The sequence below is a fragment of the Poecilia reticulata genome, chromosome 10 (genome assembly GCF_904066995.2).
Source record: "Poecilia reticulata chromosome 10, P_reticulata-male-v2, whole genome shotgun sequence".
Lineage (NCBI taxonomy): Eukaryota > Metazoa > Chordata > Actinopteri > Cyprinodontiformes > Poeciliidae > Poecilia > Poecilia reticulata.
This window is the reverse complement of record NC_088839.1, coordinates 28,947,294-28,972,238: the sequence shown is the minus strand read 5'-3', so window position 1 is coordinate 28,972,238 and position 24,945 is coordinate 28,947,294. Positions and strand designations below refer to the sequence as shown.

Here is a 24,945-nt window from a genome sequence, read left to right as displayed (position 1 = left end):
GTATAACTACCTGTTTTAATAGTTCAGCAACCAAATATACCTTAGTATGTGTGACAGCCCTGGGCCTTGTAGGCTGGTCTTGTTGTCCCTTTTTGTGCTCCTCCCATTTGCAGGTGTGCCTGATCGGGTGATTGGAGTGCAGGATATTTAAAGCTGGCTGTCTCCGTCTTTCAGCGGCGCTGGGTGGCTCGTAGCTGGTCGTTGGTGGTTTGTCGCCTGTGGCCCTCAGCGTCCATTCTGCAGAGGCAATGGTAGTTGCCAGGCCCCAGCTCCCCGTCTTTTGCACTTTTGAGTTTCTTTTGTTTTGATAGTTGTTTTTTGTTAATAAACATTTACTTTATTTCACTTTAACCATGGTATGGTTTCATGTTTTTGTTACGACCCTGAGCCAGTCGTAACAAATGGGGGCTCGTCCAAAGCAAGAATTCCTACAGTTTGTAAACTTGATGGTTTGAATGCGTGATGTTTTGTCATTCATCTTTTTTCGTGTTTGTAGGAGTGAGCACTGACGTCACCATTTGGGTGTGACACGTTTTTTTTTGGCCGGCTTGTTTTTGGCAGCTGTGGCGTATTTGGTAGGTTGGTTCAATATGCAGGTGAGTGAAATGTTTTTTGAGCTTGTGCATCAGTGTTGGTTCTATTTTAGTGACTGTGTCTCCTGCTAGGCTAAGAGGTGCTGTCGCTTTAGACTTCACCTGTTTATTTTGATAGTGTCGTGGGGTTTGCGGTTAGCGTTCACTGTGCGAGCAGTGATCTCGGGGGCAGTCCGTAAGATTAATTTCTTACTGGTTTGGTGCTTAATAAACCCGCCGCCGATCCACGTGAAGAGCCAGGAATCAGTTTATCAGGTGAGTCTTGGCAGGCAGGTAAAGTATAGTGGGGACATGGTTACTTTGGACCCATTGTGCACTTGTTTCAATTTGTTTTCACTTCACGCTGTAGTTGGCGCTTAGCTGGCGTTTTTTCTTTCTGTGACGTGATTAATTTTCGTCCTGAAAATGGAGTTTGACCTGGAAAGTTTTGTAGCTGATCCCTCTTTGGAGAAGTTTAATAGTACTACTAAAAACGATCTCATAGCCATTGCTGCTCATTTTAACATACCTGTGGTTAAACAAGAGAAAAAGGGGGTTATTAAAGGACGTTTATACGCCGCATTGGTTGAGCAAGAGGTTTTGCCACCTCCCGCACCAAACACGCAGGGTGAAGTTGGGCCGTTTTACCCTGAAGTGCGTAAAATGGAATTGGAATTGGAGATGCGTCGTTTGGAGCTGCAACATCAAGTTGAAATGCGCAAACTGGAATTGGAGGCAGTTGCGAAACGCGACTCAGCGCGCGGTTCTGCTGATCAGGACAGCGGTCTGGCAGGGGCCCAGTTTGACATTAATAAATGCATTCGTTTGATTCCACCGTTTTCAGAGTCGGATGTGGACAAGTATTTTGTCTTGTTTGAGCGTGTGGCTAAGACACTCAAGTGGCCTAGGGATGTTTGGCCGTTGCTTTTGCAGTGCGTATTTACGGGTAAAGCACAGGAAGCCTATGCCTCGATGTCACCTGGTGACAGTTTAAATTATGATAAAGTGAAGAGTGCAGTGGAAAAGGCTTACGAACTTGTACCCGAGGCATATAGACAAATTTCGCCGCTTTAAAAAATCCGACAATCAGAGTTACACGGAATTTGGGCGTGTAAAAACCGCTTTGTTTGATCGGTGGTGCGCTGCACAGGAGGTAAAAAACTTTGATCAGCTCCGCGATCTACTTTTGCTGGAGGAGTTTAAAAACGGGTTGCCGGAAAACATAGCAACTTACATCAATGAGCAGAAAGCTAAGACCGTGTCTGAAGCTGCAGTGTTGGCAGACGAATACGTTCTGACGCATAAGGATTTTTCAGATCAGGTTGGTTTCAGACAATCTTTTGGGCGAAGCGAGTACCGCATTGATCGGGTTGATGTCGCTGAGCTAAATGAGGCCAGACGATTTAAAAGTCCGGTTGTTCGGGATGATCGGGTTTGTCATTATTGTCACAAACGCGGACACATTAAGGCGGATTGTTATCAGCTTAAAGCTGAAATGCAAAGGTTTGAGACTGCTCCTAAAGGTGTTGGTTTGGCTGCACCGGTGCAGAATCATCTAAAGGACGCGAAGAACGTTCAGCGTTCTGAAGTAGGCGTCTCCTATCTGCCTTTTATTCGTGATGGGTATGTGTCACTGCCAAACAGCACGGAGAAGGTTCCAGTTAAGATCTTTAGGGATACTGGCGCGTTTGACTCTTTCATTAGAGCTGATGTTTTGCCGTTCTCGGTTGAATCTGAGACAGGTGCCTGTGTTCCGATGCGAGGAATGGGATTAAACGTCTTGTTTGTTCCACTACATAAAGTATATCTCGACTGTGAACTATTTACGGGTGACGCACAGTTGGCTGTGCGCCCTGCTTTGCCGATTGACGGAGTCTCTGTGATTTTAGGTAACGGTTTAGCTGGGACACATTTGTGGGCGGAGACTGTGCAGTTGGATGGACTTGTTAAGTCGGAGCCGATTAAACGAGTCATTTCTCAGACTGACGAGAATAACAGGGAATTCCAGGATGTTTTTACCGCATGCGCAGTTACTCGAGCCATGACTCGTGCTCAGAGCGGGAAAGAGGAAAAATGTGTGAAAAAAATGACTCTTCCATTGTCCAGTTTTCCCATGTCTCTGTCTCGCAGCGAGTTCGTGGCGGAGCAGCAAGCTGATGCTTCTCTTAAGAGTCTCTTCGATCAGGTGCGCCCGCTGAGTAAAATCACGGATGGTGCATGTGGCTACTTCCTGCAGGACTCGTTGTTGGTGAGGAAATGGTTACCCCATGCTGACATTGTGGGTGAGCCAGTATTTCAAATAGTGGTTCCCATTAAACTCCGCTCCGCAGTGTGCAAAGTTGCTCATGACGAGTCTGGCCATTCTGGTGTACGTAAAACGTATGACCGGGTGCTCAGACATTTTTTCTGGCCGCGTATTAAAAAGGACGTATCGTCTTACATTAAGATGTGTCATGTCTGTCAGCTCATTGCTAAACCCAATCAGACTTTGAAACCGTTCCCATTACGCCCAATTGTTGCCGCATCTGAGCCGTTTGAGCACTTAATAATTGATTGCGTTGGCCCGTTACCTCGCTCAAAGGCTGGGTCATTATATCTGCTCACTGTGATATGTCAAACTACACGTTATCCAGCAGCCTATCCATTACGGTCAATAACTGCTAGGTCAGTTGTACGTGCGCTCACTCAGTTTTTTCGGTGTTTGGCATCCCTAAAGTCATACAATCTGACCAAGGAACGAATTTTTCATCACATTTGTTCAGTCAGGTTTTGAAGCAGTTACGGATCCGACACAGTAAAGCAACAGCGTATCATCCAGAGAGTCAGGGGGCGTTAGAGCGCTTCCACCAGTCTCTGAAGTCTCTCCTGCGAGCTTACTGTACAGAACTGGCGGGCGACTGGGAGGAAGGTTTGCTGTGGCTGATGCTGGCCGCCAGGGAGGTAACCCAGGAAAGCACCGGGTTTAGCCCAAACGAACTGGTTTTTACGCACAACGTTAAGGGTCCGTTGGCTGTGGTAGCGCACGGGCTTAAAGAATCCGTTCCACCGACAAACTTGTTGGATTATGTAAATGGTTTCAGAAGACGCTTGTATCTGGCGCGGGATCTTGCTAAAGAGAGGCTGACTGAAGCGCAGAGGAAAATGAAAAGTCTGTTTGATCGCCGTGCTGAGGTTCGCTCATTTCTGCCTGGTGATCAAGTGTTAGCTTTGTGTCCAGTCATGACTTCTCCTTTTCAGGCTAAATTTTCTGGTCCATATACGGTCCTGGAGAGGGTTTCCGACCAGAACTATTTAATATCAATGCCAGAGCGGAGAAAGAAAAACCAGTTGTGTCATGTTAACACGTTAAAAGCATATTATGCTCATGACGTTTTATTTCAGCCTCATGGCGTTGCCCCGGTGTGTACCGTAAACAGCCTTGATGGAGGCAGCGAGACCTTCAGCACCACGGATAGCGCAGTGTCACCTGTGAGGAATGACAGCGGTACAGATGAGTTGGACAGCGCTCTGATTCATGGGCGTCTTAACATGGATATTCAATACATTAAAGGGAAAAGCAATATAAAAGCCGATGCGTTATCTCGCGCTCCAGTTTAGTAGTTTGTTTTGTGCTCTTTTCTCTTTATTTCCTTTTCTTGTCCTTAAAAGAGCTTCTGAGTGCACCAGTTGCTGGTTTGGAAAGTGGAGTAGGGAGAAGAAAACCTGGGCATTACATATCTACTTTGCTAAGTACGACTGGTGAAAATGGTGGCTGTGTTTGTTTACGCACGGTGAGTTAGGCAGGAGCAGGGTTCCTTATAGGAACCTGCTTTTTATGGGTGGGGGTGTGACAGCCCTGGGCCTTGTAGGCTGGTCTTGTTGTCCCTTTTTGTGCTCCTCCCATTTGCAGGTGTGCCTGATCGGGTGATTGGAGTGCAGGATATTTAAAGCTGGCTGTCTCCGTCTTTCAGCGGCGCTGGGTGGCTCGTAGCTGGTCGTTGGTGGTTTGTCGCCTGTGGCCCTCAGCGTCCATTCTGCAGAGGCAATGGTAGTTGCCAGGCCCCAGCTCCCCGTCTTTTGCACTTTTGAGTTTCTTTTGTTTTGATAGTTGTTTTTTGTTAATAAACATTTACTTTATTTCACTTTAACCATGGTATGGTTTCATGTTTTGTTACGACCCTGAGCCAGTCGTAACAAATGGGGGCTCGTCCAAAGCAAGAATTCCTACAGTTTGTAAACTTGATGGTTTGAATGCGTGATGTTTTGTCATTCATCTTTTTCGTGTTTGTAGGAGTGAGCACTGACGTCACCATTTGGGTGTGACACGTTTTTTTTTGGCCGGCTTGTTTTTGGCAGCTGTGGCGTATTTGGTAGGTTGGTTCAATATGCAGGTGAGTGAAATGTTTTTTGAGCTTGTGCATCAGTGTTGGTTCTGTTTTAGTGACTGTGTCTCCTGTTAGGCTAAGAGGTGTTGTCTATTCACCTGTTTATTTTGATAGTGTCGTGGGGGTTTGCGGTTGGCGTTCACTGTGCGAGCAGTGATCTCAGGGCAGTCCGTAAGATTAATTTCTTACTGGTTTGGTGCTTAATAAACCCGCCGCCGATCCACGTGAAGAGCCAGGAATCAGTTTATCAGGTGAGTCTTGGCAGGCAGGTAAAGTATAGTGGGGACATGGTTACTTTGGACCCATTGTGCACTTGTTTCAATTTGTTTTCACTTCACGCTGTAGTTGGCGCTTAGCTGGCGTTTTTTCTTTCTGTGACGTGATTAATTTTCGTCCTGAAAATGGAGTTTGACCTGGAAAGTTTTGTAGCTGATCCCTCTTTGGAGAAGTTTAATAGTACTACTAAAAACGATCTCATAGCCATTGCTGCTCATTTTAACATACCTGTGGTTAAACAAGAGAAAAAGGGGGTTATTAAAGGACGTTTATACGCCGCATTGGTTGAGCAAGAGGTTTTGCCACCTCCCGCACCAAACACGCAGGGTGAAGTTGGGCCGTTTTACCCTGAAGTGCGTAAAATGGAATTGGAATTGGAGATGCGTCGTTTGGAGCTGCAACATCAAGTTGAAATGCGCAAACTGGAATTGGAGGCAGTTGCGAAACGCGACTCAGCGCGCGGTTCTGCTGATCAGGACAGCGGTCTGGCAGGGGCCCAGTTTGACATTAATAAATGCATTCGTTTGATTCCACCGTTTTCAGAGTCGGATGTGGACAAGTATTTTGTCTTGTTTGAGCGTGTGGCTAAGACACTCAAGTGGCCTAGGGATGTTTGGCCGTTGCTTTTGCAGTGCGTATTTACGGGTAAAGCACAGGAAGCCTATGCCTCGATGTCACCTGGTGACAGTTTAAATTATGATAAAGTGAAGAGTGCAGTGGAAAAGGCTTACGAACTTGTACCCGAGGCATATAGACAAAAATTTCGCCGCTTTAAAAAATCCGACAATCAGAGTTACACGGAATTTGGGCGTGTAAAAACCGCTTTGTTTGATCGGTGGTGCGCTGCACAGGAGGTAAAAAACTTTGATCAGCTCCGCGATCTACTTTTGCTGGAGGAGTTTAAAAACGGGTTGCCGGAAAACATAGCAACTTACATCAATGAGCAGAAAGCTAAGACCGTGTCTGAAGCTGCAGTGTTGGCAGACGAATACGTTCTGACGCATAAGGATTTTTCAGATCAGGTTGGTTTCAGACAATCTTTTGGGCGAAGCGAGTACCGCATTGATCGGGTTGATGTCGCTGAGCTAAATGAGGCCAGACGATTTAAAAGTCCGGTTGTTCGGGATGATCGGGTTTGTCATTATTGTCACAAACGCGGACACATTAAGGCGGATTGTTATCAGCTTAAAGCTGAAATGCAAAGGTTTGAGACTGCTCCTAAAGGTGTTGGTTTGGCTGCACCGGTGCAGAATCATCTAAAGGACGCGAAGAACGTTCAGCGTTCTGAAGTAGGCGTCTCCTATCTGCCTTTTATTCGTGATGGGTATGTGTCACTGCCAAACAGCACGGAGAAGGTTCCAGTTAAGATCTTTAGGGATACTGGCGCGTTTGACTCTTTCATTAGAGCTGATGTTTTGCCGTTCTCGGTTGAATCTGAGACAGGTGCCTGTGTTCCGATGCGAGGAATGGGATTAAACGTCTTGTTTGTTCCACTACATAAAGTATATCTCGACTGTGAACTATTTACGGGTGACGCACAGTTGGCTGTGCGCCCTGCTTTGCCGATTGACGGAGTCTCTGTGATTTTAGGTAACGGTTTAGCTGGGACACATTTGTGGGCGGAGACTGTGCAGTTGGATGGACTTGTTAAGTCGGAGCCGATTAAACGAGTCATTTCTCAGACTGACGAGAATAACAGGGAATTCCAGGATGTTTTTACCGCATGCGCAGTTACTCGAGCCATGACTCGTGCTCAGAGCGGGAAAGAGGAAAAATGTGTGAAAAAAATGACTCTTCCATTGTCCAGTTTTCCCATGTCTCTGTCTCGCAGCGAGTTCGTGGCGGAGCAGCAAGCTGATGCTTCTCTTAAGAGTCTCTTCGATCAGGTGCGCCCGCTGAGTAAAATCACGGATGGTGCATGTGGCTACTTCCTGCAGGACTCGTTGTTGGTGAGGAAATGGTTACCCCATGCTGACATTGTGGGTGAGCCAGTATTTCAAATAGTGGTTCCCATTAAACTCCGCTCCGCAGTGTGCAAAGTTGCTCATGACGAGTCTGGCCATTCTGGTGTACGTAAAACGTATGACCGGGTGCTCAGACATTTTTTCTGGCCGCGTATTAAAAAGGACGTATCGTCTTACATTAAGATGTGTCATGTCTGTCAGCTCATTGCTAAACCCAATCAGACTTTGAAACCGTTCCCATTACGCCCAATTGTTGCCGCATCTGAGCCGTTTGAGCACTTAATAATTGATTGCGTTGGCCCGTTACCTCGCTCAAAGGCTGGGTCATTATATCTGCTCACTGTGATATGTCAAACTACACGTTATCCAGCAGCCTATCCATTACGGTCAATAACTGCTAGGTCAGTTGTACGTGCGCTCACTCAGTTTTTTTCGGTGTTTGGCATCCCTAAAGTCATACAATCTGACCAAGGAACGAATTTTTCATCACATTTGTTCAGTCAGGTTTTGAAGCAGTTACGGATCCGACACAGTAAAGCAACAGCGTATCATCCAGAGAGTCAGGGGGCGTTAGAGCGCTTCCACCAGTCTCTGAAGTCTCTCCTGCGAGCTTACTGTACAGAACTGGCGGGCGACTGGGAGGAAGGTTTGCTGTGGCTGATGCTGGCCGCCAGGGAGGTAACCCAGGAAAGCACCGGGTTTAGCCCAAACGAACTGGTTTTTACGCACAACGTTAAGGGTCCGTTGGCTGTGGTAGCGCACGGGCTTAAAGAATCCGTTCCACCGACAAACTTGTTGGATTATGTAAATGGTTTCAGAAGACGCTTGTATCTGGCGCGGGATCTTGCTAAAGAGAGGCTGACTGAAGCGCAGAGGAAAATGAAAAGTCTGTTTGATCGCCGTGCTGAGGTTCGCTCATTTCTGCCTGGTGATCAAGTGTTAGCTTTGTGTCCAGTCATGACTTCTCCTTTTCAGGCTAAATTTTCTGGTCCATATACGGTCCTGGAGAGGGTTTCCGACCAGAACTATTTAATATCAATGCCAGAGCGGAGAAAGAAAAACCAGTTGTGTCATGTTAACACGTTAAAAGCATATTATGCTCATGACGTTTTATTTCAGCCTCATGGCGTTGCCCCGGTGTGTACCGTAAACAGCCTTGATGGAGGCAGCGAGACCTTCAGCACCACGGATAGCGCAGTGTCACCTGTGAGGAATGACAGCGGTACAGATGAGTTGGACAGCGCTCTGATTCATGGGCGTCTTAACATGGATATTCAATACATTAAAGGGAAAAGCAATATAAAAGCCGATGCGTTATCTCGCGCTCCAGTTTAGTAGTTTGTTTTGTGCTCTTTTCTCTTTATTTCCTTTTCTTGTCCTTAAAAGAGCTTCTGAGTGCACCAGTTGCTGGTTTGGAAAGTGGAGTAGGGAGAAGAAAACCTGGGCATTACATATCTACTTTGCTAAGTACGACTGGTGAAAATGGTGGCTGTGTTTGTTTACGCACGGTGAGTTAGGCAGGAGCAGGGTTCCTTATAGGAACCTGCTTTTTATGGGTGGGGGTGTGACAGCCCTGGGCCTTGTAGGCTGGTCTTGTTGTCCCTTTTTGTGCTCCTCCCATTTGCAGGTGTGCCTGATCGGGTGATTGGAGTGCAGGATATTTAAAGCTGGCTGTCTCCGTCTTTCAGCGGCGCTGGGTGGCTCGTAGCTGGTCGTTGGTGGTTTGTCGCCTGTGGCCCTCAGCGTCCATTCTGCAGAGGCAATGGTAGTTGCCAGGCCCCAGCTCCCCGTCTTTTGCACTTTTGAGTTTCTTTTGTTTTGATAGTTGTTTTTTGTTAATAAACATTTACTTTATTTCACTTTAACCATGGTATGGTTTCATGTTTTTGTTACGACCCTGAGCCAGTCGTAACAAATGGGGGCTCGTCCAAAGCAAGAATTCCTACAGTTTGTAAACTTGATGGTTTGAATGCGTGATGTTTTGTCATTCATCTTTTTTCGTGTTTGTAGGAGTGAGCACTGACGTCACCATTTGGGTGTGACACGTTTTTTTTTGGCCGGCTTGTTTTTGGCAGCTGTGGCGTATTTGGTAGGTTGGTTCAATATGCAGGTGAGTGAAATGTTTTTGAGCTTGTGCATCAGTGTTGGTTCTATTTTAGTGACTGTGTCTCCTGCTAGGCTAAGAGGTGCTGTCGCTTTAGACTTCACCTGTTTATTTTGATAGTGTCGTGGGGGTTTGCGGTTAGCGTTCACTGTGCGAGCAGTGATCTCGGGGGCAGTCCGTAAGATTAATTTCTTACTGGTTTGGTGCTTAATAAACCCGCCGCCGATCCACGTGAAGAGCCAGGAATCAGTTTATCAGGTGAGTCTTGGCAGGCAGGTAAAGTATAGTGGGGACATGGTTACTTTGGACCCATTGTGCACTTGTTTCAATTTGTTTTCACTTCACGCTGTAGTTGGCGCTTAGCTGGCGTTTTTTCTTTCTGTGACGTGATTAATTTTCGTCCTGAAAATGGAGTTTGACCTGGAAAGTTTTGTAGCTGATCCCTCTTTGGAGAAGTTTAATAGTACTACTAAAAACGATCTCATAGCCATTGCTGCTCATTTTAACATACCTGTGGTTAAACAAGAGAAAAAGGGGGTTATTAAAGGACGTTTATACGCCGCATTGGTTGAGCAAGAGGTTTTGCCACCTCCCGCACCAAACACGCAGGGTGAAGTTGGGCCGTTTTACCCTGAAGTGCGTAAAATGGAATTGGAATTGGAGATGCGTCGTTTGGAGCTGCAACATCAAGTTGAAATGCGCAAACTGGAATTGGAGGCAGTTGCGAAACGCGACTCAGCGCGCGGTTCTGCTGATCAGGACAGCGGTCTGGCAGGGGCCCAGTTTGACATTAATAAATGCATTCGTTTGATTCCACCGTTTTCAGAGTCGGATGTGGACAAGTATTTTGTCTTGTTTGAGCGTGTGGCTAAGACACTCAAGTGGCCTAGGGATGTTTGGCCGTTGCTTTTGCAGTGCGTATTTACGGGTAAAGCACAGGAAGCCTATGCCTCGATGTCACCTGGTGACAGTTTAAATTATGATAAAGTGAAGAGTGCAGTGGAAAAGGCTTACGAACTTGTACCCGAGGCATATAGACAAAAATTTCGCCGCTTTAAAAAATCCGACAATCAGAGTTACACGGAATTTGGGCGTGTAAAAACCGCTTTGTTTGATCGGTGGTGCGCTGCACAGGAGGTAAAAACTTTGATCAGCTCCGCGATCTACTTTTGCTGGAGGAGTTTAAAAACGGGTTGCCGGAAAACATAGCAACTTACATCAATGAGCAGAAAGCTAAGACCGTGTCTGAAGCTGCAGTGTTGGCAGACGAATACGTTCTGACGCATAAGGATTTTTCAGATCAGGTTGGTTTCAGACAATCTTTTGGGCGAAGCGAGTACCGCATTGATCGGGTTGATGTCGCTGAGCTAAATGAGGCCAGACGATTTAAAAGTCCGGTTGTTCGGGATGATCGGGTTTGTCATTATTGTCACAAACGCGGACACATTAAGGCGGATTGTTATCAGCTTAAAGCTGAAATGCAAAGGTTTGAGACTGCTCCTAAAGGTGTTGGTTTGGCTGCACCGGTGCAGAATCATCTAAAGGACGCGAAGAACGTTCAGCGTTCTGAAGTAGGCGTCTCCTATCTGCCTTTTATTCGTGATGGGTATGTGTCACTGCCAAACAGCACGGAGAAGGTTCCAGTTAAGATCTTTAGGGATACTGGCGCGTTTGACTCTTTCATTAGAGCTGATGTTTTGCCGTTCTCGGTTGAATCTGAGACAGGTGCCTGTGTTCCGATGCGAGGAATGGGATTAAACGTCTTGTTTGTTCCACTACATAAAGTATATCTCGACTGTGAACTATTTACGGGTGACGCACAGTTGGCTGTGCGCCCTGCTTTGCCGATTGACGGAGTCTCTGTGATTTTAGGTAACGGTTTAGCTGGGACACATTTGTGGGCGGAGACTGTGCAGTTGGATGGACTTGTTAAGTCGGAGCCGATTAAACGAGTCATTTCTCAGACTGACGAGAATAACAGGGAATTCCAGGATGTTTTTACCGCATGCGCAGTTACTCGAGCCATGACTCGTGCTCAGAGCGGGAAAGAGGAAAAATGTGTGAAAAAAATGACTCTTCCATTGTCCAGTTTTCCCATGTCTCTGTCTCGCAGCGAGTTCGTGGCGGAGCAGCAAGCTGATGCTTCTCTTAAGAGTCTCTTCGATCAGGTGCGCCCGCTGAGTGAAATCACGGATGGTGCATGTGGCTACTTCCTGCAGGACTCGTTGTTGGTGAGGAAATGGTTACCCCATGCTGACATTGTGGGTGAGCCAGTATTTCAAATAGTGGTTCCCACTAAACTCCGCTCCGCAGTGTGCAAAGTTGCTCATGACGAGTCGGGCCATTCTGGTGTACGTAAAACGTATGACCGGGTGCTCAGACATTTTTTCTGGCCGCGTATTAAAAAGGACGTATCGTCTTACATTAAGATGTGTCATGTCTGTCAGCTCATTGCTAAACCCAATCAGGCTTTGAAACCGTTCCCATTACGCCCAATTGTTGCCGCATCTGAGCCGTTTGAGCACTTAATAATTGATTGCGTTGGCCCGTTACCTCGCTCAAAGGCTGGGTCATTATATCTGCTCACTGTGATGTGTCAAACTACACGTTATCCAGCAGCCTATCCATTACGGTCAATAACTGCTAGGTCAGTTGTACGTGCGCTCACTCAGTTTTTTTCGGTGTTTGGCATCCCTAAAGTCATACAGTCTGACCAAGGAACGAATTTTTCATCACATTTGTTCAGTCAGGTTTTGAAGCAGTTACGGATCCGACACAGTAAAGCAACAGCGTATCATCCAGAGAGTCAGGGGGCGTTAGAGCGCTTCCACCAGTCTCTGAAGTCTCTCCTGCGAGCTTACTGTACAGACTGACGAGAATAACAGGGAATTCCCGGATGTTTTTACCGCATGCGCAGTTACTCGAGCCATGATGCGTGCTCAGAGTGGGAAAGAGGAAAAATGTGTGAAAAAAATGACTCTTCCATTGTCCAGTTTTCCCATGTCTCTGTCTCGCAGCGAGTTAGTGGCGGAGCAGCAAGCTGATGCTTCTCTTAAGAGTCTCTTCGATCAGGTGCGCCCGCTGAGTGAAACCACGGATAGCGCAGTATCACCTGTGAGGAATGACGGCGGTACAGATGAGTTGGACAGCGCTCTGATTCATGGGCGTCTTAAAAACTCAGAAGCGTTAGCTAAATTGGACACGTTGTTGGCTCACCTATCTGTAGGTCATGCTAAACAGTTAGCAGACTTAATAGGTGAATTTCCTTGTTTGTTTTCAGACACGCCAGGTCGCACTCATCTCATCGAACACGATGTGGAGGTGGGAGACGCTAGGCCGATAAAACAACGGTTTTACAGAGTGAATCTGGAGAAGCGTAAGCATTTGGATGCAGAAGTAGATTACATGCTTCGAAATGGGATCGCAGAACAGAGTATGTCCAGTTGGGCATCTCCATGTATTCTGGTCCCAAAGCCTGATAACACCCTACGTTTCTGCTCGGATTTTCGCAAACTTAACGCTGTGACAAAACCAGATTGTTTCCCGTTACCGAGAATGGATGATTGTGTTGACCAGGTGGGTTCTGCTAACTTTGTTAGTAAGTTTGACCTCCTGAAGGGTTATTGGCAGGTGCCTTTGACACAACGCGCACGTGAAGTATCTGCATTTATTACTCCAACAGGCTTGTTTTCTTACACGGTGATGCCGTTTGGCCTGAGAAATGCGCCAGCGACATTTCAAAGATTAATGAACAGAGTGGTTGGTGATATGACTGGGTGTGCAGTCTACTTGGACGACGTGGTGGTGTATTCTGATACGTGGGAAGAGCACGTGGAGCGCATCAGGGAGCTTTTCACTCGTTTGGCGGGAGCGAGGTTAACGGTTAACCTGGCCAAATGTGAATTTGGAAGGGCAACTGTTACCTATTTAGGCCGTGTGGTTGGCCAAGGTGAGGTCCGCCCTGTTGCAGCGAAGGTTCAGGCAGTAGGGCAGTTTCCTGTTCCAGCTACAAAAAAGGAACTGATGCGTTTTCTTGGGCTGGTAGGATACTACAGATGTTTTTGTCAAAACTTTTCATCTGTGGTGGCGCCGCTAACAAATTTGCTGCGTAAAGATGTAAAGTTTGAATGGTCTTCCCTTTGTCAACAGGCTTTTGTGCAGGTGAAAAGACTCCTTTGTGCTGCTCCCGTATTAGCTGCACCACGTCTTAACCGTCCGTTCCAGCTTTACGTGGATGCCAGTCACGTGGGAGCCGGAGCTGTCCTTACACAGACTGATGATCTGGGTATTGGCAGACCGGTGAGTTATTTTTCAAAGAAGTTCAATAAGCACCAATTGAACTACTCTGTAATTGAGAAAGAGACGTTTGCTTTGATCTTGGCACTGAAACATTTTGATGTTTATTTGAGTGGTGGCATTAGTGTTGTGGTGTTTACAGATCATAACCCACTGACATTCTTGTCTTCCCTGAAATGTCCTAATCAGCGATTGATTCGCTGGTCATTGTTCCTGCAGTCCTACAACATGGATATTCAATACATTAAAGGGAAAAACAATGTAGTAGCCGATGCGTTATCTCGCGCTCCAGTTTAGTAGTTTGTTTTTTGCTCTTTTTTCTTTGTTTCCTTTTCTTATCCTTAAAAGAGCTTCTGAGTGCACCAGTTGCTGGTTTGGAGAGTGGAGTAGGGAGGAGAAAACCTGGGCATTACATATCTACTTTGCTAAGTACGACTGGTGAAAATGGTGGCTGTGTTTGTTTACGCACGGTGAGTTAGGCAGGAGCAGGGTTCCTTATAGGAACCTGCTTTTTATGGGTGGGGGTGTGACGGCCCTGGGCCTTGTAGGCTGGTCTTGTTGTCCCTCTTTGTGCTCCTCCCATTTGCAGGTGTGCCTGATCGGGTGATTGGAGTGCAGGATACTTAAAGCTGGCTGTCTCCGTCTTTCAGCGGCGCTGGGTGGCTCGTAGCTGGTCGTTGGTGGCTTGTCGCCTGTGGCCCTCAGCGTCCATTCTGCAGAAACTGTCTTAGCACCAAAGTAGAGGCTAATATCTACAGACTTCTCTCCATTCTTGGGGATTTAGCAAATTAGCACCAAGACAAATCAAAACTCAGGACTGACTTCTTTGCAAACAACAGCCATTAGCATATCAAGTAGCATTGCTCATAGGTAATTCAGCTTCCCAAACTGCATTTTATGTCGAATATTTGAGATTTACAATATAAACGAACTAACAAATAGGGAAGTTTTTTTTTTTTTTCTTTCTCTGAGAATTGCATTGTCTAGCTTCTGTCATGTTGCTGAGAGAAGCCAACACCCTAAATGTGCTTCAGTTTTGAGTAATTTCTCTCTTTCTGCTGGAAATGATGACAATTGCCTTAAAAACCTCCCCAGGATGACTAACAGCAACACTTGCTTCTGTAAGGTCTTTCCCAATCTGCCTTGACATTGTTCTAACACACACCTTTATGCTCCTAACCATAAAACTGCTGTCACAACTTTTTTATATAGTTGGTCCCTCTTGATGAGGATCAATTAAGTAAGAAAATTTGCATAATACAATTTTTGTCTAAGCCTGTAGTTCAGGGGTGTAGATGGTTTCTCTTAGGTATTGACAGACTGACTGTCTAGACCTTCTCTCTAGACCTTCAGCATGTGCAAGATGTATTACATCAGATGGATTTGGAGCATTTGTCCCACAAGGGCCCCTTCCTATCCACATCTTAATCTGTCATGTAGAAATTCAGATAGACTGGATACTTTTATCTTAATCAGGGTGTTTTTAAGTTCTTGGCTCAAGGTAAAAGCAGTGATGATGGGGTGTAATCACCATCACAGTGTAAGATTGTGGCAATTTACTGACCTGGGATTAACCTCTGAAATAAGATTATCATCTCACTACAAACTTCAGAGGTTGACTGCTCGATCTGTAACCACAAGTTAGGATTATAAAAGCGTTGATTGGCATTTTGTTAAATTGATTTTATTCATGGAGATTATTTATATGGAATATATTCTATTAAATATCCTCAGGTACAATAATTAAAACAAGTAAAAGGGGAAGGAATAAAGAGTCAGGGGACTGGATTTGCCAATGGAAACATACTTGCCTAACCACAGTGAATGGCTGTCACCGGCAGGCAGCTGACTTCCTTCTGCAAATTTCCAATAGCTCTTTTTCCAGGCTAAATGATGTCATCTATTCTGCAACCACCGTCCAGTTTATACACTGCCAGATATAGACATATTTTGCTGCCATATCCCTACCGTGCTTGAGGTGTGACACCCGCCTCGGCTGCAGTTATCTCTCATTTATCCTGACAGTATTCCTCAAGCTTTGCTCGATTCCAGTAAATCTGGAGGAGATGCTGACGTTTCTCTGCACTCTTGGAGCGCATTCCTCTCCCGTTGAGTCACTGCCTCCATAAAAAGAAGAAGGGGATGGGGGTATAGTTTGTTCATGAAGAAAATGCTCCAGGATTGCTTTGCTTTTCCTTTTTCTTAGCCGATTCAGATCTTTGTAAAAAATAATATAAAATTACGAAACGGAAACTTTCAACATTCTTAGTTGCAACGTTGTCCCTGTTATTTAGCAGCCGCTATCCCATAAATCACAAAAATGTACCACCTTAACTTTAACTGCTTGAAACAACTGACATTTACATGCCTTTCCCGTACCTGCCAAGATATAGTATTCCTCGACTAAATCTGTCATCCCACGCAATGTAAGCAGATATATCTGAACTATTTGCACTTGGACAAGGAGGATTGGAGAGGCTAAAGCAGCAGCTGCCAGGTGATATGTGATATGTGCAAGCGTCAGGAGGCTAAGAAGACGCGTCATGAAGACGCATGGAGACGCATGACGTTTGGAGAGTCAATGTACCAAGATTGGAAAAACTCTTCTTCGTGGCTGGTTTCTAACCAAAGCACTGGGGTCAGAAGCGTGTCAAAGGGATAATTTGAGCATAGTTTAGCTCTTTGCTATAAGAGTGAGGCATTTGTTTTGTGCTTTCTAAGGATTAACTGGAATCTCTGTGATGAGTTCAGGGGACTGAGGTAAAGGTCAAAAGTTCTGAACGATGGAGGCTGTTGATTTTCCCAAGGCAGTAAACAGGTTGTGACATCACATCCTGCACAAAAGTGAAACACCGGGAAGGAGGGTGCACACACACACACACGCACACACACAAGTAGAGGCCTAGCCTTGTAGCCTGCTTCCGTCCTCAGTATGGAAACAATAGTATTGAAATGCAGCCACAGCGCTCTCTGTGTGGCAGAAGGCAGCTACAGTTCAGAAAAATACAGCAGCTGGCTTCATATCAAAACCAAATATTTTCGCCATGCTCTCAGTCCCTCTGCTGGACCTAATGGCTTTTGTAGACAAAGCCACTTATAGCATCCCGAGCCACTTATCGGCCTGGCAGTTCCAGCAGCCTGCACACAGCGCCTCTGATCAACAGCCGTATTAGCCGCTTGTTGACTGTCACACACACTTTGCCTGGATTAATTTAATTTAAAGTGATACAGACACTTCGCTGACTTGGATTGCTCCTTGGTAAGAAGGATCAACTGAGTAGGAGGAGCTGCTCTAATCTGTTGCCATGGCGACCAGCCTAATTGATGACTCATGTTGCTGAAGAAGCTGACCTGGAACTGACACCTATTTATGACGTTATTTTCAATTTTCTTTTCTGTTTTTTTTTCTTTTTTTTTATCTGGTTTCAAAATAAAATTGATGTAGGGACAAAACATTAAAGTGGTTAATTGTTTAAGTCAATCAATGCTATTGTCAATCAACAGTAGCATTCACAGCCAAATTCCAAACTTCAATTTACCAAAATCTCAAAACATTTTTTTTAAAAAAATCAATTTTTAGAGTTTCCAAAGATGCTTTTTTATGTTATGCAGATCTCAGATAATGAGGAAAACATTTGTGTTGCCAAATATTATGCTTTTTTTTTTTTACCATTGTCTCATTATCACATATACTATGTATTAAATATCTTATTTATATATAGAACTGGCAACTCAGTTTATAAATTCAGTTCCAACATCCAGTTTAACATTCTCAACAAGAGAAGTAACAATAAAATCACTGTTTTTCCAGTGCTAATCTTACTTTTTGTGTATAAGGAATTCAGGAATGAAACTAACTTTCGACATGGAGCTCATTTGTTCTGGTTTTTGATCCCTGTAATGCCATCCCTAGCTCTGGTCTCAGCTGAAATATTTCATTTCTTTTTATCATGTTAGAGTGTTTTTCACCAGTAAAAACAGAAAGATTTGGTACTAAGCATGCACTGGCTGCAATTTAGGACTGGAATAGATTTGTTGTTAGAAAAATCTGCAGAGAAATTTGCAAACAACAACATGTTATATTAATCAACTAATCCTGCTCACCACATTTATTCAAGCACTTGTTCTGCTATTATTTATTTTGAACTAAACAATATTATATTTGTGCAGATTATTACTTTCACTAGTTTAGCAGCGTGGTTTCACTGTATAAATTGGCAATGATTTCATAATATTTGCTTTGCAAACTAAATTCTATAATCCATGAACCCTTTCAGGAATTGCATAATCACTTCGATTTCAACATTGAGTATGGATGGTTATAAACATGGCAACCTTAAAAAGTCATAAAAGTCTTAGATAGATGACTCACTGTGGTGATGAGTCACTTAAGATTAGTGTGGTATGGTTTCTGGTTCTCCTTTTGGGATGAAGACTGTTTACTGATCGCTCTGTTTGTGTCATTTGTTTTGCTTCTGGAATTCAGCTGTGTTTATTCTCAATGCGCATGTTAGCCACTTCTGTTCTGACCAGAAAAACTTGGATGCATTACCAGCTTCAGGTCAAATTTCTGTTTATTATCATAACGCCAGGCTGTTATGCGAGGTTCCAGTAAACTACCTCAAATCCCATTTTCTGAGGAATCCCCTTTCCCTTCCTGAAAGAGACTCCGGGGGTCTCCAAACCCAACGATAATCTCAAGTTTTGTTGACGTTCGTTGGGAAAGTTTCCTTTTGCTTTCTGCCCACAGGGAAGTCAGAGTTAGTGTACACGACTTAACAGCAGCCATAGCACTCGCAGTGGATTTTATTTGTTTTAGCCCAGCAGCAGTTTTCTACATCAATCCCTTTAGTTTTATTCTACATTTATTTTTTTTGCTGTACTTTTATTATAATAAGGTTGTGTTGATATTTTGTTTGACCAGACATTTTTGAAAGAGAGGTTGATAGACCGCAGGACAAAACCCAATGATTGCACTCTCTAAAGCAGCCCTCCCTTTGTCCCAAACATATTTTTTCAGGGGAAAAAAATCCTATTCTTGAAATGCAACATATAATCAGCACTAATGGACCTGAAAATGATTCAAGATATGGCATCAGTTTCCTGTTATTTAATTTTTAGCAACATTTTCTCAAGCTCATTGGCAATAATTATAGCATATTAGACTTCAATGGCCATCTATCAATACCAAAATATCATCCCACGTATCCACATCCACATGATTTTGAACTTTTTTGTTTATTAAGAAAGTCAATTTTCTGGTGTGACAGACAGGCAGGCGGACTGACTGACTGACTGACTGACTGACTGACTGACTGACTGACTGACTGACTGACTGACTGGTCTTCTGTGTTTTTTCAATTATATTTTTCAACGTTGATATTCACCAGACCAATACAACAGATGCTTCAATCTGGCTTTTACCAGCTGATGCTGATTTCCTGTTTTCTTTGAGGTCTGACCGGCTGATTTGGATTTTCTTTGTAAGGACTGTAACACAAACAAAAACAAGTTCATCTGTGTTCATGTTGTCTTCATTCAACAGTGAAATGTAACAAACATTGACTACAAAGGAAAAAAACAGTGATCAAAATCGTTTTGGATCCAAAAGAAAATGAAAAGATTGCAAAATTATTCACAGTTGTGCATCAAAGCATTAAATTCATAACTCTCATGTGATTTTTATCTCAAAACAAAGATGATATCTACTTTTAAGCATGTTTTCCCTTTATGATCTTCTAGTGACACAATTCTGATAAAGACACTGAGTTCTGTCTTCTAAAGTTTTACAAACAAAAAGAATGTTGCCCTTATTTTCTGATATTTATTAATCTATGCAGACTGAATAATAAAGGCAGAATTTCTTCACTTCACTCTGACCCCCCACTCTTTCCTCTCTCTTCTTCTCTGATTCTTTTTGTTTGGAATTTCCACCACAAGAAAAAGAGACTTAAAAGAGACTTTCTGTGGCCACCGTCTCAATGTTTTTTTTTTTTTCATCTCCTATTAATACAGACCCCCAACTGTACAGTTTTTCAAGCAGCTGATGTTTTCCACAGCTGTATACACACAGGCTGTTTATGGTTTTATCTCGGCTCTTCATAATTGATGCATTCACACAGATTCCTGAGGAGAGTTGGAAGTGATGAACTTTATGTTTACAGGAGGTGAAAATGCCTCTCAAGGCTTTCAGATCTCAGCCTGTTCTCCCTCCTCAGGTGCTCAGTATTTACTCTATAAGCCATGTGCGCATCATTAAGAAGTGAAAATACCTCCAGGCTTTCAGAGATGTCCCCAAATCCCACAGAGCGACTCTCCGTAACGAGGCTGAACTTGTGTTTATGTTTGGAATATAGATTAGGCAGTTTAGTGTGCCATTCGAGGAAGGATTATAAAAGGGCAGCTCAAGCAAGGCAGATGTATGAAATGCTTTTTTTTTCCTGCATTGCAGTTCATTTTCATCTGCTATTGATTAAAATCCAACCCCACAGGGCCTAGCTTGGCCCGTTTCATCACCCCGTTCTGGGAGGAAAAAAATGTTTGGATTTCTGCTGAAAATAGCACTTCTCCTCGCTCAAATTCCACTGACTGACTGCCTGACTGCTGTGCACCTTAAAATAGATCCCTCAGTGTGGAGATTAAATCTATAGGTGTCCAAATCCCCAGGAAGGACGACTAACAGATTGGGTTTCAGAGACATCGAGCTATTTCACGTGTTCTCCTCTGAAGTCGGTTGATGTGACAGAACCAAAGGAAATGCGAAGCGTTTTTTTAAACACACTGGCTTGAATTAAATGAAGCAGGAAAAGTGTGGACAAACTCTCACGATACCAATTGGCCCAGTGTTGATGTTCCACTACATGATGACTTCGACACAATAAATCACTGGATTGCATCAGAAAACTGGAGCCATAATGCCATTCAGATGTTTCTATTTCCAGCCTGCGGTGGCACAAAGCGTACTTTAAAGCAATTGTAATGAAATAACTTTATCTTTTGCTTCCTCCCTTTCCAGGCTCTCCATCCCTCAGTGGGACGGGATCGGTAACCATTCTAGTGGATGACGTCAACGATAACATCCCCGTTTTTACCGCCTCCACCTTCCACACCACCATCATGGAGGACGCCCCGACAGGAACGGACCTGCTTCTGGTCAACAGCTCTGATGCAGACGTGGGCAACAACGGCGTTATAAGGTAGACTAATAAACAAAATGCACTTATATTGTGACTATACAGCCCAGCTACGGGGAAAAGTAAGTACACACCTGATTAACTGATCATCCGCAAATGTTACCAGCTCTGTAAACACAGGAGTTGTGGCCATTTTCTTGTCTACACCATACAGGTGTGTTTTCACACAATGCGGGGCTGGAACGACATCAGCAATGACTTTAAAAAAAGATATGTATTGGTATTGAGGTAATGTCCAAAGGAATAGAAGTTATTGAAGATTATTCAGAAGTGGAAAATATTTAAGAAAGCATGATATATTATCATCAAATTCAACTTGAGGTCAGTCAGTTCAATGCTCTGAAAACAACATGTCTTGTTTGGAATATATTAGGAAGAAAGCTTCTTCTTTCTAAAATAAGTACACCTGCATATCTTTGGTTTGCATAGTTTTATCTCAATGAACCACTGTACTTATGGAAAAATGTCCTTTGGACAAGAGCCAAGTAAAGATGATCAACCATTATTTTTCCCCATATTTTGAGAAAACCTAAAGTTTCGTAAAGCACAGTGGTGGATGGACTCATGGTTTGGGCTTGTTTCTCAAAGAGAGGAGTTGACCGTGAACTTTTCTACATATAAAATATATATAGTCAAATGTGACATAATCTCTGCAAGTTGAAGTTTAGTCTAAAGGGTAACAGTTCCTAAAACAACGTTGAGTCAATAACAGAATGACAGAACAAGCTAATCAAGGTGTTAATCAAGACTAGACCTTGGGATGTACTCTGTTTTTTCCATGAATGGAAAACCTTTTCTTACTTTCTGTTATTCAATGGATCACCCAACACACTGTTTAGATTTGACAATGATGTGCTTGTTGCAGTAAGGTTAGAATCATTCTGAAAGACAACTGTATTACATGGCCACAGATTACAAGAAATAGTTTTCAGTTTGCTTTTATTGCAAACAGATTGCCTCTGGAATGTATGTTGTTTCCAAACTTCTTTATAATGTCATCTTAGTCCAGATCATGACTCAGTTTGAACTTTTTTTTTGTTAGTTTTTATGACACTCCAGGGTGACTGCAGTTCATGACAGTGGTTCAGTTTGCAGAGTTCTAGTGAAAAAGCAAAGTTTTTGTTTAGGCTGTTATTTACAAGCTCGGATAAAAACTGTGTTCAACATTCATAGCTTCTGCCATGTGGGGGGGACTTCTAAGGGCCTCTGGTCTGATCTCTCTAAAGACGGACGCTGACTCAGGTCCAACCCCTCCTCTTTCCTCAGCAACCCCACTGAGTGCACATTGGGGGTACCACAGAGTGTTCCAGTTTCCCAAAACACAGTAATGAGGATGTTAAATGTTGATGACAGTAGGAGATGATGCCCATCAGGGGTTCGAGGCCTTTTATAGAGTCCAGAACCGGTTACCTTCACTTGTTAGTTTCCATTTTCACAACTCATCTACACATAAAACTTTAACTGAACCACAAGCATCTGTGGACAGTTTATATCGGTGAGAATATCTAAATAAGCTTTGCATGAAGTTCACACGTTGTTCTGTCATTAGCTCTGTAGGGGGAGCGCTTTTCAAAATATGTTCTGGTGTGAACATGTATGTGTCAGTTTACATTTAAGGCTGGGATCCTGATGGAGACTCATGAGCTAAAGGATGAAACACAATATGTATTTGAAAACAGAAGTGAGTGCCCCCTGCTCAGTTCCCAGTCCAGATGAGCTTCACCCTTCATGTCGTTAATGGAGCCATATTTTGGTTACAATTCTCAAGGGATTCCATACAAAAATATTAATTTGGTAGAGAGGAAGGTATTTGCTCTCTTACAGATTTATTTTCTACTTCAGAGAAATCAAATTCTAAAATTAGATAGAGCTAACCAGAATAAATGCAAAATGCTTTCACTGCTCAAAAAAATAAAGGGAACACTTAAACAACACAATATAACTCCAAGTAAATCAAACTGTCCACTTAGGAAGCAACACTGATTGACAACGGGGACCCTCGTCGGGTCAATCAGTGTTGCTTCCTAAGTGGACAGTTTGATTTCACAAAAGTTTGATTTACTTGGAGTTATATTGTGTTGTTTAAGTGTTCCCTTTATTTTTTTGAGCAGTATATATCCAAACTGGGCTGGATGTATTTACTTTCTAAACCTAATAACTGGGCGAGGCAGCTGTCGTGAAGTGCAATAACTACAAATGAGCAATGAGATGGTTTTCAAGCATAAAAATGACCAAAACTCACACCAATATGTCTCAGTTAGATTTAAGTCCTGTCTTTGACTAGGCCACTCCAAACCTTTATTTTATTTTAGCCACTCAGCGGTGGACTGAGCGGTTTTACATCAGACTTATCTGAATGTACACCTTCCAACAAGTTCCTCTTTTGTCTCTTTTGAAAAACTCTTGTGGATCATCATAGTTCGGAGGGGTTGACAAATGTGGTTTGCACTTGGAAATGTTCCCATGGATGCTATTTTCCATGAACTCTTACCTAAGGCAGATGAGGTTTGTTGTGATTTAAAATGTTGTTCTAGTTTCTCCCATGACCTTCTAGGTGAGCTGTTAATGTGCTATTTGAGTAATTTTAGTTGCCTGGCAACTCCTGCCATGATTCATCAATGTTTCCACTGTGTTTTGCTGGAGTACCAATGCCTTAGTAGGCTTTGTAACCCTTACTACTAATAGATATCCATGATTTTGTTTCTTCTCTGTTTTTACATTTCTTCATAACAAAGCATAAGATGCTACTTTTTGAGGCTACTTCATGTAGAAAGACGTGCTAACTTCTACAGGACAGTAACTGGGTCTTGGTATGGCTAGTGAAGTAGTACCAGAAATGTGATTAATAACTGATTTAACAAGACAGCGTAGGGCCTGGTTTGGATAGCTTTTTCCCATAGTATGTGGAATCATTATATGAAAACTATTTTCTATTTACTCAGGTTATGTTTGCACTAAAATTAATTTTGAAACTCTGGAAGATATTAGGTATGACATAAAAATATGATAAATTTGTCATATTGCTTTTCACAGAAGGATTTTACAGCTCTTGCCAAAAAACACACTGAAGTTACAGCAACAACTGATGTGACTGTATGCTTATTTATAGTATTTAACTTGATTCAGTCAACCTGTTACACATAAAACCTCTGTTAATTGGAATATTTGACGTGTAATAACTCATTTTTTATACCTTATTAAAACCCAAAGCAGATCCGCCATCCAGAAGCAAATAGGTGTTTTGCTAATAAACATGACACTACCACAGCTGATATCTGATATTTTTGTTTCCTACAGCTACAGTCTAAGTGGGGGACATGGCCAGTTCTCCATCAACCCCGCAACAGGGCAGATTATTACCAGCTCCCTGCTGGACCGAGAGGAGAGGGCCAATTACCAGCTGCTGGTTGTTGCGACAGATGGAGGGCAGCCCCAGGGCTTGTCGAGCTCCGCCACCGTGTCCGTGACGGTGGCCGACATCAATGACAATCCTCCACGCTTCCATCATCACCCCTATGTGACCCACATCCCTGCCTCCACTGCAACAGGTTAGTTAGGGGCTCTAAAAGGTTACACTCTTCACCTGGTGTATCTGTTTACTCCTCAAATCTGGTTGGTTATAAAATAATGTATCTCTGAAAAGAAAGTATATTTCAGAAAATGAAGTCAAAAGACTGTAGCTGAAAATGAAAATGTGAAATTCAGTTTCTCAGAACATTAGAACAAAAAACATATTAACTACATAAATCTTATACACACAATCACGAGGGAGATGACTGTAGTTCCAGTTGTCCAGTAGTCATGGATGACCTTCAGGTTTTTTGTTATGCAACATGTTCACAGAGTTCTGCATCCAAGAACATTAACAGAAAGTCAGAGGAACTCTAAGTGGCAGGTGCTGCTGGTAGCCATAAATGCAAACTTTTAAGCTTTTATTGTGTTTTTTAAATGAGCTACAATCTAGAGAGACCCTATAATTGCAAGTTTAAAGGAAAAAAATCCTGAAACATAATAGGAGTGAATTAGTTTAGTTTGGTTTTATGCATTCTGCCCACAAGAAGATTTAAAAGAAGCCTGGAAAAAAAAGGAGGCTGTATTTCTTATTTTTACCCATTTTTACAAGAAATTAAGCTTTCATTTTCTTCTTTTGGTGTTCCATTTGTTTGTTAGGGTTAA

General features: G+C 43.3%; 1 protein-coding gene across 2 annotated transcripts in view; it reads left to right on the top strand.

Annotated features, from left to right (window-relative positions):
- The window catches only part of fat4 (FAT atypical cadherin 4), a 134,572-nt gene that overhangs the window by 85,419 nt on the left and 24,208 nt on the right, over positions 1-24,945 (top strand). For both annotated transcript variants that reach the window (XM_008421151.3, XM_008421150.3), the window contains exons 7-8: positions 20,592-20,772; positions 24,067-24,317. In XM_008421151.3, the coding sequence (XP_008419373.2) occupies positions 20,592-20,772; positions 24,067-24,317 (432 nt within the window). The remainder of the gene's footprint in view (positions 1-20,591; positions 20,773-24,066; positions 24,318-24,945) is intronic.